Source organism: Acanthopagrus latus, chromosome 4 (genome assembly GCF_904848185.1).
Source record: "Acanthopagrus latus isolate v.2019 chromosome 4, fAcaLat1.1, whole genome shotgun sequence".
In the NCBI taxonomy this organism is placed as follows: Eukaryota; Metazoa; Chordata; class Actinopteri; order Spariformes; family Sparidae; genus Acanthopagrus; species Acanthopagrus latus.
In genome coordinates, this window is record NC_051042.1 from 23,012,087 (window position 1) to 23,028,320 (window position 16,234).

General features: G+C 41.1%; 1 protein-coding gene across 1 annotated transcript; it reads left to right on the forward strand.

The window, feature by feature from the left end:
• Positions 1–722: 722 nt before the first annotated feature.
• LOC119018178 (calretinin-like) lies at positions 723–15,250 on the forward strand. Its single transcript, XM_037095658.1, has 11 exons — positions 723–915; positions 7,826–7,908; positions 8,775–8,864; positions 9,016–9,096; positions 10,102–10,158; positions 11,771–11,848; positions 12,399–12,454; positions 12,559–12,598; positions 13,363–13,416; positions 14,405–14,476; positions 14,634–15,250. The coding sequence occupies exons 1-11, from the start codon at positions 822–824 to the stop codon at positions 14,748–14,750; spliced, it is 822 nt and encodes a 273-aa protein (XP_036951553.1). The 5' UTR covers positions 723–821; the 3' UTR covers positions 14,751–15,250.
• The last annotated feature ends 984 nt before the right edge of the window (positions 15,251–16,234 follow it).

Consider the following 16,234-nt stretch of genomic DNA (forward strand, 5'->3'; position numbering starts at 1 on the left):
GATAGGAGGAGCAGAGTGAACAAAGGTTTCGCAGGTGATTTAGGAGTTGCTGCTGCTTGGATCTACTCCAAATGCAGGTTCGATTGGCCGAGGAGACTGAGTGCCCCTCCGACCTCCGCAAGCCAGCAAGAATGATGGAGGGAGGAGGTGAAAGCAAAAGGATGCAGGGAGATCTGATGGAAAAAATCAAAAAGTCAGCAGAGAGTGACAGAAGAGGAGGTGATGTGTAGTAAAACATGGCCCTCGCTGGAGCATGAGCTCCACATCACTGCACGTTTTGATTGTTTTCCTCCTCCAGAGGTGCTGTGGCCCCTGGGATGGGATATTTAATTTATTCAGGCTTTATTTGATAATTCACAGTTCAGAGAGCTATAGTATTAGAAGAGACAGGGATGACATAGATCCCACAAGATCCACTGGAGCCAGCAGGGCGCCCCGCTGACGGGTAAATTGTTTGATGTGGTCCTTTCCTCCTGGGGGAAGCAGGATCGGATGATGTATAATGATCCTGCTATCAAACCAGCAGCCTGGACAGCAGTTAATGGTAACTCATATGAAAGCCCAGGAGAGCCTTCCTCCTCCTCCTCCTCCTCCTCCTCCTCTTCCTCCTCCTCCTGTAATTGCTCTCCTGCTGGAGCTGCCTGCAGGGTCCTCTCAAGCTCAACGCGCCCCCGTGTGGCGGGCAGGAGAGGCGCAGCACGCCGCGGGGGGTTTAAAAGCCTCAACTGAGGAGGAGCTGCCCAGAACCAAGGAGCTCCACACCGGGAAAAGTTTACCACTAACTACCGCACTCGACTCACAAGGAGGGAGAAACAGCAGACATGGCAACTCAAGCACAGCAGCCGCCCCACCTCCACCTGGCTGAGCTCACCGCGGCGCAGTTCATCGACATCTGGAAACATTTTGACGCAGACGGTCAGTGCGCGCAAGTGTCCACACCGGCTCTGCTTAATTGAGTGATCAATTAGTATTTAGCAGAAGCTAGAAGACATATGATAGAAACGCGTGTTTTTATTGATTGTGTCACAGCAAAGAGAGTTTGATTAGTAATGTGTTGTTAAACAATCAAGTGAACAAATTTAAATTTTACAGTTTTATCACTAACTACTGCAAGACGAAAAGCCATTATTCCAGATGATCTGACAAGAAGTCTCTCTGTAAAGGAAAACATTATGTTTTCATTGTTATTTCATAAAATTTGAAATGATTTTTCGTGCGTGTGAGGTGAAAAGCTGCTGATGAATGAGTGTTTAATGCTCTTATGTATGATGGTGTTACTTCAGCATCCTGAAATATCATTAATGTGGTGTTATGAAGTAGCTGTTTATAAATGTGTCAGAGTTTTGTTTTGTTTTTTTTTAAAGTGAAAGAAATTAAATAAGACTCCGTGAGAGTAAGTTATAGAAAGGAGGCTGGGAAAAGAGGGAGAGCGAAAAAATCTAAGAGAGGGGATGAAGGAGGGGGGGGGGGTGTGTAGGGGAGAGAAGTGGGGGGTGGGAGGGATGAAACAGATGGCGTGGGGGGAGGTAAAGAGGTGTTGGGGGGGGGGGGGTGAGAATGGAGTCTGCTTATTCTACTGGACTTTACTGGGAGGAGCCTCTGAATCTGAGAGCTTACTGGGATTGAACTGGATATGTGTGTGAGTGCGTGCGTGTGCGTAGGGTCCTTTACAACGAGCAATTTACCAAAGATCTGAATCAAGGAAAAGAAAATTGTAACACACACTGTTAATATGAAATAGAATCAAAGTATCAGTTAAGCAGGAATGGAGGAAGCCTGTGATTGCTGGATTGTAGTAATGGATCATTAGTCCTGGTGCATTAAAGAATAAGCAGCCGTCTGATGGTCGACGGTTGAGACAGAGCTGAACTGTGATCATGCTGCTGTGTTAAATCAATAAGAATTAGGGCTGGAGTGATTAGTGGATTTATCAGCGAGAATATAGGCCGTTTCATTAATTCATTCATTGTTTAAGTCATTTTTATGCCTCAGCGTCTGCCACATTCATAATTTGCTGGTTATGATGACATTTTACACAAATGTCTAATAGGATAAAATTATGAAGCGATGATGTTTTACATGCAGAAGGTTAAAGGTCAGCTCCACTGTGACAACATTATGTTCTGCAAAAACACCTTTCTGGCCGATATTCGACAACATACCTCAGGAACAGAAGGGGAGGTTGGTCAGAGTAGGAGACTCTAATCTTGGGTGTCCATCTTGTAATTGTGGTGATTGTATAAGTCTTTGGGTCGAACATGTCTGTGAAGCATCCATGTTTTAGAATTTATATAGCATTATACTTGAAGACCTACAGAAGTAGTCAAACATGAGCTCATTGTGTTTGCTGATATTGAGCATCAGGGGATTGTTGTTGCACCATGTACTTTTAAAAATAGTCCCTAAGGGAGGACAGCATGTGTCTCACTGGACATCCACTGGGGCAGTGTAACATGTAAATACTGTGGAGACTGGACAGACATGGATGCAAACTGGAACTTGACTGGTTGGTGGAGACAGACAACTACGAGGCAGCTGTTCTAGTTTTGAGTAAAAAAAAAAAAAAAAAAAAAAGTCCAAAATGTCAAACTGTTGTTGTTTTCTTCGTCTGGATATCTCCAGCTGTTAAATTAGTGTTATGAAGAGAACTGAATACAGTGAACTAGAAGTCTGTAACATACACCAAAAAACCTCAAAGTTGTACTTAAGGTCAATAGTTAAGTATAGTTACATTTAGTCACAGTATAAAACCTGACAGCAGTTACAAATTCCTCAGTACTTAAAACTGCCACACTGACTGAAGTTTCACTCTGAGGTTTGAAAGTTGTGGGTCATATTATTTCCTGGTAACCAAGCTGCAGTGTTTCATGTTGCAAACTGAAGGATTATTTTTCTGAAGCCATTCAGAAAAAAAGCTCTGCCCTCCATTGTTAAACTCATTTGAGATCTATTTCAACAAACTCACAGCATATTGTCATCAGAAAGCCTGACGGCGCTGCAGTGGTCCGCAAAACTCCTGCCCTCCTCCCAACGGTCCATGTTGATTTGTCTGAACCAGGACTTCATCTTTCACATAACTTTGTTTTTGCTCAGCATTCAAACCATAACCACGTCACTGTGGAAACAGATCAGAAAATGGTGATACTGATAAACACCACACATCCTCAAACCTAAATGACTGAATAGATCGATAATCAGCGATTCACAAGACAATAAGACCGATGTAGCTTAAAGGCTCATTTATAACCCTCTTTACATACGAACGCATATGTCCATTTCAAACAATATCGTCACCTTCACTACCAAATACTTTCACACATCTTTCACGTTGACATGGATGTTAGTCAATTCAGCCATTAGAGGGCGCCACTCAGAATGACAACAATGATGTTTAATTGTTGTGAGAACTTCTGTAGTCTCATTTAGCCGCTTGTTAGCAACCAACGTTGGAACAAAACGTGTAAATATCTCAAGCCTTTGCTAACCACAGTCCTTTTTCCATACATTTAACTGAAATTCAATGTTAAAAACCTCACAGACTTTGAGACGAGGGAACTGAATGTCCTGAAATGCTAACTGACTCATTAACAGAGCACTCTGTGAAAGTCCTGAGCTTGTTTACCCAAACTTCTTCACTGCACAGACTCTTTATACTACTTGTCCTCACGTCCTCCTTTATAGTTGTGATAATTACTGCAGCCACTAGGGGTCGCTGCCCCTGAACATGTGAACATGGGTTATAATAGGCTGTTTTTGCTATGGTTGTTTTTCAGATGAGGACAGGCTTGATGATGACAAAAAAAAACTCATATTGATTTGATTACTAAATCTCTTTAGTCATTTAATTTGAGGACACTCTGACTATTCAGCTACCATCTAGATGTCCAACAACCATTGATCCTACCATCGAAGCATTTACAGGAGCGTCTTATTTTGCAACGAGAGGAAACATGAACAACTGCAGTGACTTTTTTTTCTTCTTTCTAAACCATCATCTTAAAGCAGCTCCACTGGGGGAGTTCAGTGGGTTAAATGTTCAGCTGGAGGCCACCAGACTCATGGTAATGAGGATGAAGAAGCCAGAGCTAATTGCCTCCGCTCCGAATGGGCAGAATCATAGACTCATAAGCATAAGCGACAGAAATGTTTTTGCTTTTCTCGGCCCAGACCCTTGAAAATGTCCCCTTTCTTAGTTTGACAAAATGTTTGAAAGCATTGCCTTCATCCGATATCATCATCAAGGCGCAGCAGACACGTCTGACTGAAGCAAATTGGACCACATCTCAGACACAGTATTAGTCACACAGTCATACATCTGCTCGCCGTAAAACAGTCGGCGTTGGCTGAGACGGCATCACAGCAGCAACAGGTTGTTTTTCGACCACAGCTGCAGTGCAGCGGTGACTGACTGGACAGCAGCTCCTCACCGGCTGCCGGGAAAACTAGGACAAATAGAGCAAGTGAACATGTGAAGGAAGGGTTTCCAGCAGCAGCGTGAAGTTTTCAAACTCATGTGGCCTTTTTCCTTACATTCAGCGAGTCACCTCTGTATTTGGCACGATCCATTTTTTTATCAGTTTCCGTCACCTAGGGTTAGGCGGCTGGATTGGTTTTACAAAGTGCCAGTGGGCAATCAGCAGTTGAGCTGTGTTTGCAAATGTTTTGTGTGCTGCATCTGCTCAGTATGCAGTGTGCAGTGGTGTGCTCCATGTGGCAGCTGATATTTGTGTCGCTGCGGAGCTCTGGCAGTGAGCCCCAGTGAACTGAGGACGCAGTCATTTACTTTACTTGCTATGTTACAAGTCACAGGATCTGAACACACTCACACTCCAACACACAGATTACTTGTTTCTCGCTTTGCCCACCTCTACACCCTCAACCGCCTCTACTCTACTCTTCATCTGCTTTAGCCATGTATTATATTATGTGACAGCATAATCTAAAAGAGTAAACTGGACATGACAACTGTGAGGTGAATATGTTAGCTAGAATTGAATGTAAGGTGTAAGGTTTCTGTTAAAACACACTTTAACAAATGAGAAATCGGGGACATCATCACGGTTCTTCACAGTCTGTCAGAGTGAGATTTGCCGGTGAGCGATATTTTCTTTCGCTTTAGTGTTTTCAGGTCATTGCAGGACAACAAGAACACATACACACTATGTGCTGCGTGGACCACTCTGCTGACACTGTTATGCACAATAAGTTGTGTACGCTCCTCTTTCGTGACACACATTTTGTCACACTTGATCTGGCTTAACCCGACTGGCAGACCCAGCCAAGCAAAAACTGATGCAGCAGCACTCAGGAAAATAATTACTGCTTAAGGACACTTAGTCACAAATGTTTCTGTGGAAGTTTGTTGGCAATTTTCTAGTTTAAAGTTACATGATTCTGTATTTGATAGCTTACTTATTCCTGCTGAATTACAGTGATCTACTTTTCCTCTAGCATCAGCATGAGGTGGACATTTGTGGCACTCAGTGCTAAGCTGATGTTAGCACTGAGTTTATAGCCCTGCTGCGAGTAAAGTCTTGTTTCCACTGCATGGTACAACTCGGCTGGACTCCAGGTACTTCTCACAATTTTCGTTTGACACTTCAGATAGTACCTTAACAATGAAGGTTGGATTATTAACTGATTGATTGAACAACCCCACTTGAAACTGCCATTTAATTGTGCTTAATGCAGCTCAAACACAAGAAAATTGAAGGATATGAAGGCATGGTGTGCTTCAATCTAACAATATGGCCGGTGGTTAAAAAAGGGGAAAAGGTTGGAGTCCTCACACATGACAGTTCTATTGACAGTTCTCTGACAATTTGCTGGTCTTTCACTCCACCTTTAAGTATCTGCTCAGTTTGCTTTGAACCTCCTCTGAGGTGATAACAAAATAAGTACAAGGTACTGTCAACAACTTGATGGAGAGCTGGAAAAACTAAAAAAGACCTGGAGTGAGTCAAGTTGAGCCATCCCGTAGACATGATGCATTAGCTTCAGAGAGCAGGTAGCTTGGATGTAGACTCTAAGTCTAGTTAAGCTGCTCACAACAGATAATTGGGTGCGATATGAAAGAATCATCCAAAACTTAACTTGAATTATCATCACAATGTGAAGAAATAATGGTTTTGATGTTACTTCAAAGATGTCAAAGACATATTGTCTTGCAGAGCTATCTACTGAAATTAGCATGCTAACCAGCTAGCACTGGGCTTGTAAAGCTCTTTCTCCCGGTGGTCCAAAGGTCCTGAGGTCCAATGTTGTAAACATCAACACTCCAGCTAGCTGCACAGCTAACCAAGCTAACTAACAGTAGCTACAGTCATAAACAGGATAAAGTTGGCAGCAGTTAGCTACTCTGAAGTTATTCTGCTCCTATTCACTTGGAAGATTCTGACAAAGATAATGTTTGAATTTTCAGCAGAACAAATTTTAACATTTTAAATTTTAAAGCAGAACAAACAATATCCAGTTTGAAGCAAAATGACAGTCAGGAGTCTTTTTTTTAAAATTATCTTTTGATTATTTAAACAATTTGCATCCAGTTGTTCTCCACATGTCAATCAGTCCTTTAATATTTAGATGCAGATATAATAATTAAATCCCGCCACGTCCTGTCGTTACTCTTGCGGTAAACACCGCAAACTATTAGCAGTGTAAGTTTGAAAGTGAAACTCAACCGAAGATAAATGTCAGGGCGTATTGAGCCGGCTCACTTTGTTCTCCTGCAGTGATTTGTTTGAATCTAAAAAAAACAGCTCAACCGAAGCACAGATGGTGACATGGAGTACCTATAAATGACAGTGTGCAAATGAATCTGGGCAGGGAGATGGGAGGGAGGGTGCATTTAAGAGGGGGAGGTGAGGGAGAAAATGATCAGAAAGGAGAGAGGATGAGAGGATAAGAGATTAAGAGATAAAAAACAAGGGGGTGGAGGGATGAATCTCTGCATTTTATTCTGTACATCTGTGTTTTATTCAGAATCAAAATAGCAATTTTGTTAACATCTATTTTGTATTATAAAAAGCACCAACCCTGTGATCTGGGCTCAGACTGTAGACAAATGGGAGTCATTCTAATGATTAAAAAGGCAACGTTGACTGTCCTATATGTTACGCTGTGGCTCGCAGAAGGAAAATAGTGGAGTAAGTTGTTAGTTGGAATCATCCCCGGTCATGTGGCTGTTGTAAGAAGTATAAATCCAGCAGGGACAGAATGCTCCAATAAGCATCAATCTGATTGCCCACTTTCACCCTCTTAGGCAAGAAAACACTCATTATACTGCGTACACTCAAACGGCCCCCGACTCTTGGTTTTTTCCTCCCTGCTGCCACTGCAAAATGCCAATTCGGCATTAGATATATGGATGTGAATGGGGTTCACTCTTGAAATATGAGCTAGTTTTTGTGTAGGGTGCCTTCAGTTCATAAAGTGAGTTTTGAAGTTAAAAGTTTTGGGTTGTATAGAGATGATGTAACATGTGTGAATCTTTAGTTCCCCGTATCATTGTGCCTCAGGCTGCACTGAAGACGTGACGACCCAGAATTGTGTTGTGAATTGTGCGCTGAATTCAGGGCTAAACCACCCAAATACCCTCAGAAATGCTCAGACTTAAGCTCAGCTGTGAGCATGTATATAAGCATACACTTCTGTAAACAGCTTTACTTGGATCCCGAAATTTAACGACCGTCTGTGACCTTTAATCTTTCATCAACATCTGAGTCTTTCATCAAACTTTTTGAACAGTCCACAAAGCTTCAGGCGTCTTAAAAGCTTCATAACATCACTTGTGCCAAACTCATTTAGCTCCTCTGGTGCTCCACAGGAAACGGTTACATCGAAGGGAAGGAGCTGGAGAATTTCTTCAAAGAGCTGGAGACTGCGAGACGAGGAGCGGGAGCAGGCGTGGTGAGCGAGTGCTGACAGAAGCAGCTGTTTGCATTTTTCTGTCCGCCTTTAATCCATCATTTGAAAAAAGCTAAAATCAAGATATATTAATCACAAAGGCTTCGGCAGCCTCTCTCCTAGAAATTACATTTATACACTGCTAATCTGTTCGCCAGTTGGGGTTAAATTTAATGAAAGTGCTGCCTGGATTATATGTTTTATTTTAATATAGGAAGTGCTTTGGTTGTGTACCGTAAGATAGCTGCCAGTGGGGTGGAAATGTAATCTTTACACACCTTAACAGAGCACTGCAGGTGCCTAAACATAAGAAAGGAGAAACATATTAAATATGATTTTACCAAATGGTTTCAGCATTCTGTCAAAGTTCATCAAGAAAGGATCTGAACACAGACAAAATCAAAGTTTCAAAAAGGTAGGCATACAAAAAGCACCGAGGAGAATCCAGAAAACTAAACAAATTCAAAACAAAACATACAAACCAATAAATATTCAGGAGAAACACAGAGAAAATGTCCAGGACAACAGACAAATACAGGAAGTGGAAAGTAAGACATGAAACTTGAGGATAAGCTTTTAAATTAAAACAGGAAATCAACTGAACTAAATCCTAGGACCATGACAGATTCACTAGAAGCATTTTGCCTCATGTGTTAATGAACGTTTTCTCATTATCTCGACTGTAAAGATTATCCAGGCGGCCTTCCATTATTCGCAACTTATCTACTGCTGCAGATTAGTAGGAACATACATTTCTGGGGGGGGGAGTTGTCTTGGTTAGCATGTTGTAATTGGTTTTCTCTCACATATATGTTTAGATTAAAGACTGTGTTATTGTTTGTCTCTTTGATGTGTGATCGTGTAAGCAGGATCCTTCACATACAGCTTTCAAAGAGAAGATGAAGGAGTTCATGGCCAACTTTGACAAGAATGCCGATGGAAAGATCGAGATGGCAGAGGTGAGAGCAGCGGTGCTTGGGGCGAGTTTAGCTTTGGTCGCACGTCATAACCTCACTGTGTAATCTGCAGAAACTGCTTCTCTGTGTTTTAACATAAAACAAATGTCTCTGGAATAAAAATCATGTAGTATCTTTGTCTTCCTCTCTTCAGTTGGCTCAGCTGCTGCCCACAGAGGAGAACTTCCTGCTCTGCTTCAGAGAGTTTGTTGGATCCAGCTCTGAGTTTATGACCGTAAGCTGGTTCATATTGTATATTCAAGTCCTTCACCTAAAGCCCTTACTATCATCCAAACTGATTCTTTTAAATGATGGCAAGTAATATGGATTTCACAGCTCAAAATGCAGCTGTTACCCGTCTCCTGTCTTTGTTGATTTTTGGAGAAATTTGCTCACTTACCAACTGCTTTAACTTAACTGGGCTGTGAAATCTCCATAAGAATGCCTCAAGTCCGCAGTGCCATCACAGCTCGTCCTGTGGGACTCGTGTTCATCTGCCATGCGATTTCCTTTGTTCATCTGCCAAGCTAGGACGCCTGTTTAGTGTGGAAACAGTCCAGTTAGGCTGTAAATTGTTAATTTAAAAGCTGGATGCTGCGTCTGGAACTCAGACACTTGCATAATGTCAGATTTTGTTTTCAAAACATTTTAGATTATGGTCAGTGAGAGCAGCATGAGGGTGACTTAAATTGTCTTAAACTAAATCCACAGTTGTTAACACTCATGCATTTGCATTTTTAGTGGCTAATCGTGCCTTTATCAGTCTCGAGGAACATCAGTATCTTCTCGTCCTCTTCAGCTGCATATGTTAAAATAATTGGAGAGAAAATAGTGAAGCATCGAACATCTGGTCCTCTGTGATTGAAAACAACTGGTGCAAACACACACTTGGTGTACTCTGGGTTGAGTTGAGGAGGGTTTTCAGTGGTGGTGTGATGCTCAGGCTGCTCTCTGTGTTAAGGCTATTCTCAGACAGCCATACATTATGGATGGAGCGCAGCTTTCTGCAGGGGAAAGGCAGTGAGTGCTGGAGGGGCTTAGGTATCCATCTTTGATAAGGGCTTTGACAAATTCTATATTTACTCAACGTCAGACGACACCCAGCTACCACTGTCTCCTAGTCTTTTAGCTTCTGTAAAATTGACAACGTAAAGAGAAGTTCTGAAAGTTGACAAAGTGAAGTGTGTGTTTTTACTCGTCCTGTTTGTATCTCGCTCACTGCATCGCTCTTCTCCTGCAGGCCTGGCGGAAGTATGACTCCGACCGGAGTGGGTACATCGAGTCGAATGAGCTGAAGGTAAAACACAATATGGCAAAAATCTGCAATAACGCTAATTAATGAGGGATCATTTCAAGTGCACAGCTGCTCTGACAGCAGCGCGGCACTATCGCCGACATTTAGTCATTCTGTCATTTAGACCATAGCCTCTGCAAAAACATGCACACACGCCATTCTGCATCTGACCCGTGAAGTGTTAAAAATGCCCTCACACGTGGTAACTTTGCTGTCATTGCACAGAGTACAAGTACCGAGGCAATAAGTACAAGTATTAAATGTATAGAGATACATTAAGTGTCTGGTAACATTATGGAAAAGATTCCTTTTGGAGGCAGACATTTTTGTTTGTACATTTCCTACAGAGACTGACCTTTTTGTTAAATGATCTGTTTCGTAAGCAGAAACTCAAGCCTCGCTCATGGAGAATCGGCGTCCAAGAGATGAGTTTACTTTGAGGAAATGGCAGCAAGAATTTATGTCCAAAGTCATGTCCGACTATTTAACAGATGTTTGCAATCATGATGAGGCGGCAACTGTTGCAACGCACCATGCCAGATTTCTGAGCGAGACCTGTGTTTCTGGTAACAAAATGGACCAACGAGAAATGTCTCCCTCCGAGGGAATCTTTCCATAATGTTGCCAAGCTCTTGGAATAACAACCTCAGCCTGTCAGTGGCAAAAAACAAGCACTTTTAGTGGCTCGAACTGATGTAGGAGTTAAGGACTGTAGATGTGCTGCAGCTGCCAGCAAAAGTCAATTTACTGGACTGATTCCCTAAACTTTTGGTAAGCTTGAATCATTTTCACACCAAAATATATAAATATAGGTCCCGGGTTTAAAAACACCTGAAATCCCTTTCAACACTGAAACCAGAAAACTGTTGATAAGTGCATAATAAAGGATTCATTATATTGTAATAAGGCATTTTTGTTACTTTTAGATCTGGCAGCTGTAGAAAGGCACAGGTCGCTGGTGATAAATGCACACTGAAACATTTATTAATGTTAACACAGCAATGACAACATTTGTAGTTAATAATGACACAATAGATAATACAGATGTTTGTTGTGTTATTATAAACAATTAGAAGAAACGCTTCTTAAGCATATATAAATTGTTGACATATTTCTTATATGTGCATATAAATGACATAATCTAACAATAAACATGTTTGTGGTCTTATTGTTAACACTTAGATAGTCTTAATAATAAGAATGATGTTTATATGTACTTTATGAGGACTCTTACAGGTATTATTATCTATTATCACAACTACAAAGACCTTGCTGTGAAGTGTTCCTTATATTTCTCAGGTTGGTTGGTTTCCCTCGAGGTTACAGATGCATGTCAGCTCTCTATTCTCTAGAGCTGTTTGACGTTGAAGTATAATAGATGTGTATGTGCATATTTTGTAATTGCTGTAAACAAACCAGACCTAGTTGATGAAAAGCTTTTCTCTCATGCTGTCAGTATAATTGTCTCTTCTGAGGGAGCTGCTCTGAACCTGCACATGTTTAAAAACAAACCACCGTACGCTCCACTTACCTCCTGAGCTCAGTGCGCGTGTCGGTGCCGTTCATTTTCACTTTAAGTGTTAACTGGCGATCATAAATGCATTATGTCGTCCAGGGTTTCCTGTCGGACCTGCTGAAGAAGGCAAACAGAAACTACGATGACAAGAAGCTCAAAGAGTACACACAGACAATTGTGAGTATCAAGACACATGAATTACGGGTTTTTTCTTCTCCAAACTCTAAATTGTGACTCTAAGAATCAAGACTTTGCTGCAGAAAATCCACCATTTTCTTATATTTGTTCAAATTTCTATGACATTGTTGTAATGCCAAGAACCATCTACCTTTAAGATCCAGAGTGGATTTAAAATAAAATCTACTGTTCATCAGTTTATGATGTTTTCAATAACATTATATATGAAGGCATTTTGTCGCATATACATGACTAAATCACATCTACACTCATCAACAATGCCTTCATGCTCGAATGTTTCTGCATAATGTAACTGAAATCACTTCCCTAAGGGCTTGAATTTCAATGTAGTGAACATCAGTGTCTGCATTCACCTTTCAGCTCACCTGTATTGCTGAGGCATCACTTTCACATGGTCTCAATTGGTGCCATTTACATTTTCTTGAATGTTTTAACGAGTGATATGTGTGTAGGACTGTACATGAAGGTATTTTCAGACCTCCTGTTTTGCTTCTCTGGTAAATTCTCTGCTAATCTTCTTTCTGCGCAGCTGAGGATGTTTGACCTGAATGGCGATGGTAAGCTGGGCCTCTCTGAGATGGCGAGGTGAGTGTGTCTCTGGTTGTTTTTTTCTATATGTATAGTTTGAAACCTTTCTGAAACAACACTAACAAGATTAAACCGTCCTTTGTTGTTATTTTTTTCTGCAGGCTCCTGCCAGTCCAGGAAAATTTCCTGCTGAAGTTTGAGGTAAATTTAAAGCCACACTTTATTTTTAGGAATAAAATCATGATGACCGGGGAAACTTAAGACTGAAACTGTGATGTGGAGAAGTCGTAGTAGTACAATTCAACATTACTGGATTCACTACAAGAGGATTATTTGTCATCAAAGCACTGAATGGACAAATAGGTCCCTGACACAAATGCAAGTTTACTTGCGCTAAATCCTTCGGGATTTAAATATTACCGTATCAGTTCTTCGAAAACATCTTCTTACACCCCTCTCATGTGTTTGGGAACAGCTTCTAAGTTTTATTCAATCTATTTGATAAGTCAAATGATTTAAAGTCCTGAGGGTGTTTTATATTATCATAGGACTTTAATTTGCATCTTTAAATGAAAATATTTTATCTAATCCCACAGATTCATGTATAATCTTAGTTAAAGTCACGATCGGGGGAATACGTAGCCACTACCAGGGCATTTTGATGCCTCAAGTTCAACATTTGTAGCACAGGGACAGTTTTTAATCTACCCTCATGTCCCACATGTATTTTCACATGCGTGTTCCTATACATACACGCTCGCCTGCCAGAGCAGATCAACAATTCCTTTCTGACAGCGGATTAGTCTGTCTGATCGGGATTAACTCAACTCTAGTCCCAGTTATCATAATCTGCATGGATTAATATCAGTTCTGGATCTGGCGGGGCTTTTACCGCTCTCTAGAAAATGTCCTGCAGTTGCTGGCAATCTTCACATCTTTTCTCTTCCCTTCTTTCTCGCATGCAGGGCATCAGACTCACAGTGAAAGAATTCGACTCCCTCTTCACCTACTATGATCAGGTGAAATGAGCTACTCGGTCTTTGTTTTTGCCTTCATAAATACTACGTCTGTGTGTTACACATATTAAGTGCTATTTCCATATTTTCTATGAGACTGTATGTGACTGATTACACACTGTGGCTCATTAATGCACATATGGTTTAAGATTGATTGGGTCCTTCCACTTTCCACAACTACAAACAACTATTTGACGGATTGCTTTAAAATTTTGTGCAGAGGGTACTTTATCATGTCTTATCTACCATAGGGGCATCCAAGAGGGCACTTTTACAGTGTTTTTCATCTATGAGGTCAAATGAAATACATTTTCCCAGTACTTTTGTTTATGATCTAACAGAGATGAATTCCCATCAGCCTTATGTGTAATTTATGATTTGTTCTCATTAGCAAACATTAGCATGCTAAGGGGAGCTGCAGAGATTAATTGCGTCACAATGTTACAAATGTTCAGTTCAGTTCCTTTATACCACAAAAGCCGCCCCCCTGATTTAAAAACCATATAATTTTTCCAGTTCTCAGTCTTCTCAGCCACAATTCATCATTTCAACCGTCCACATATTCGCAGTGCGGGGGGTTTGAGGCTTCTTCCAACACTGTAGAATAATCTGTGCACAAGTTATTTAGCTAGTTTTTAACACTCTAAATGCAAATTTACTTAATTGCAATGGTACAGTTTTGTCTCCAAGGAGGCACAAATCTTCATGTTCTAACTATTTGTCTATATAATCGACAACATTCCTCCAGAGGGGAGAAACCCTGGGACGTTCCCAAAATGCATCTACATCTACATTTCAAACATAGATCATCTTTAGTTAGATCCAATCTATTGTGTTTTGTTGGAGTATAATGATATCTTTTGAAGCATCTGATTCTAGCAACTTATGTGAATATTTTCTAGTTTCTAGCACAATAGGTCTCCTTAACTTTCACATTGGATACTTGAATATCTTCTGTGTAATTCAGAGCTCTCATGTTGTCTTTCACCAGGACGGTAATGGGTATATTGACGAGCAGGAGCTGGATGCTTTGCTGAAGGACCTCTGTGACAAGAACAAAATGGTAATGAATAGTTAGCCTATTGATTGATCAGTTCAAGTTACTTTTCTACTTGCCAAATATAGAGCGGCCTGAAATACCTCTGCACTGTTCTTTACATTTGCACCACCCATGGACCACCTTGTGCCCGCTGACTGTACGTGTGCGTGGTTTCTGGCAGGATGTGGACTCATCAGGTATCGGGGGGTACAAGAAGAGCATCATGGCTCTGTCCGATGGAGGGAAACTGTACCGCACTGAGCTGGAGATCGTCCTCTGCCGGGACTCCGAACTGTGACCTCCCTGCCTGGGACCCTGCAATCCCCCCCTCTCCCGCCCCCACTGCCTCTACCTTCCTACCTCCTGATGTAACCTGGTGCATGTGTGACCCTTAACCTCGCTACACCACTTAGAGTGAAGACAAAAAGTATACCGCTGAACTTGTTGTTTTAGCTTCGAACCCCTCTGAGGTCTTTTTTTTTTTTTTCTGTTTTTGAACTTTACGTCCATCGTGAGATAGCCATAGCAACGACTACAGAAGTATATTGTGGTTTTATTTATTTGACTTTTAATATGCATTTGTATTTTTTACATTTATCTCTTATCTATTTATGTCCTCCTCCTGATGATTTAACACTTCTGTGACAGCTGTTTGTTTATTTCATTTATTTCTATTTAATTTGATATTATCCTGTTTTGTTAGATGAGGCTTGAACTGTTCTATTAAAGATATATTAAAGATATTACTGAGAGAATGAATAAATGTACCATGACAACCCTTGTCCCACTTATTCAATTGCATAAAAAAGTAATGTCTTCATCTGAACGATGTTCTGTTACACCTCTGCTGCCAGGGGGATCATTTCAACGGTGCTGCTGCCTCCACTGTGCGAGGTTTGTTTAGTTTTCTCTCTCAGCGCCGCGTAGAAGGAAATAATTCTCCCCCCACTCTTAGAGTAGTGTGGTTCCAGTGAAGATTACAGATGCCCAGAGCAAGAGTGTTTTCTCCAGTGTGTGCTCTACCTTCGCTTTTCTAATCTCCTGGTAACAGAGAGTGTGATGTCAAAAAAGCTTGTGCTGCTCCATTTTTCATAGTGGTGAGTCTCATGAGCTTCCCTGGCACTTTGAGATGAAGTGAGCAGAGCGGGACGAGCTGAAAGATTGGGAGAACAAAAAAAAGCAGCCAAAGGGTTGTTTTGCTCTTTTACATGTAGAAAAATCTGCCGTAACATAACATGAGAAAATACAACGTGGCAGTTTGCACCTTTAAATAATTCAAACGTGTCATTTTATCAACCAAAAAATGCTCATGTTAGGATCCTCACCTGAGCTGACAGAGCTCTCTCCAATACAGGAGTGATTATGACATGACAACATATCTTTATTGTGGATTAAATTGATTATTATTAATCTTTTTAAAGAATGCTGTCACAGTTCATATAATTTTTTTTAAAAATTTCATTATTTAGAAAAAAGGCAACACCCCCCCGTCTTTCAGCATTATGGAACAGTCTACCTTCCATCAATTAATAATCAGCTCTTTCATCTTTAATTAAACTCACTATCTTTAAAGCACACCCCTCCACACACATCATCACTCCACTCATACACAGAAAAGGTACTTCAGCGAGTAGTCAATGTTACACACGTGTGGGCATACTATACACACACACACACACACACACACACACACACACACACACACACACACACGTACACACAGGGAAATTCACAAGGGCACACAGTGAAGCTCTGTGCTGTAGTTCAAGCTGCTAACTGCTG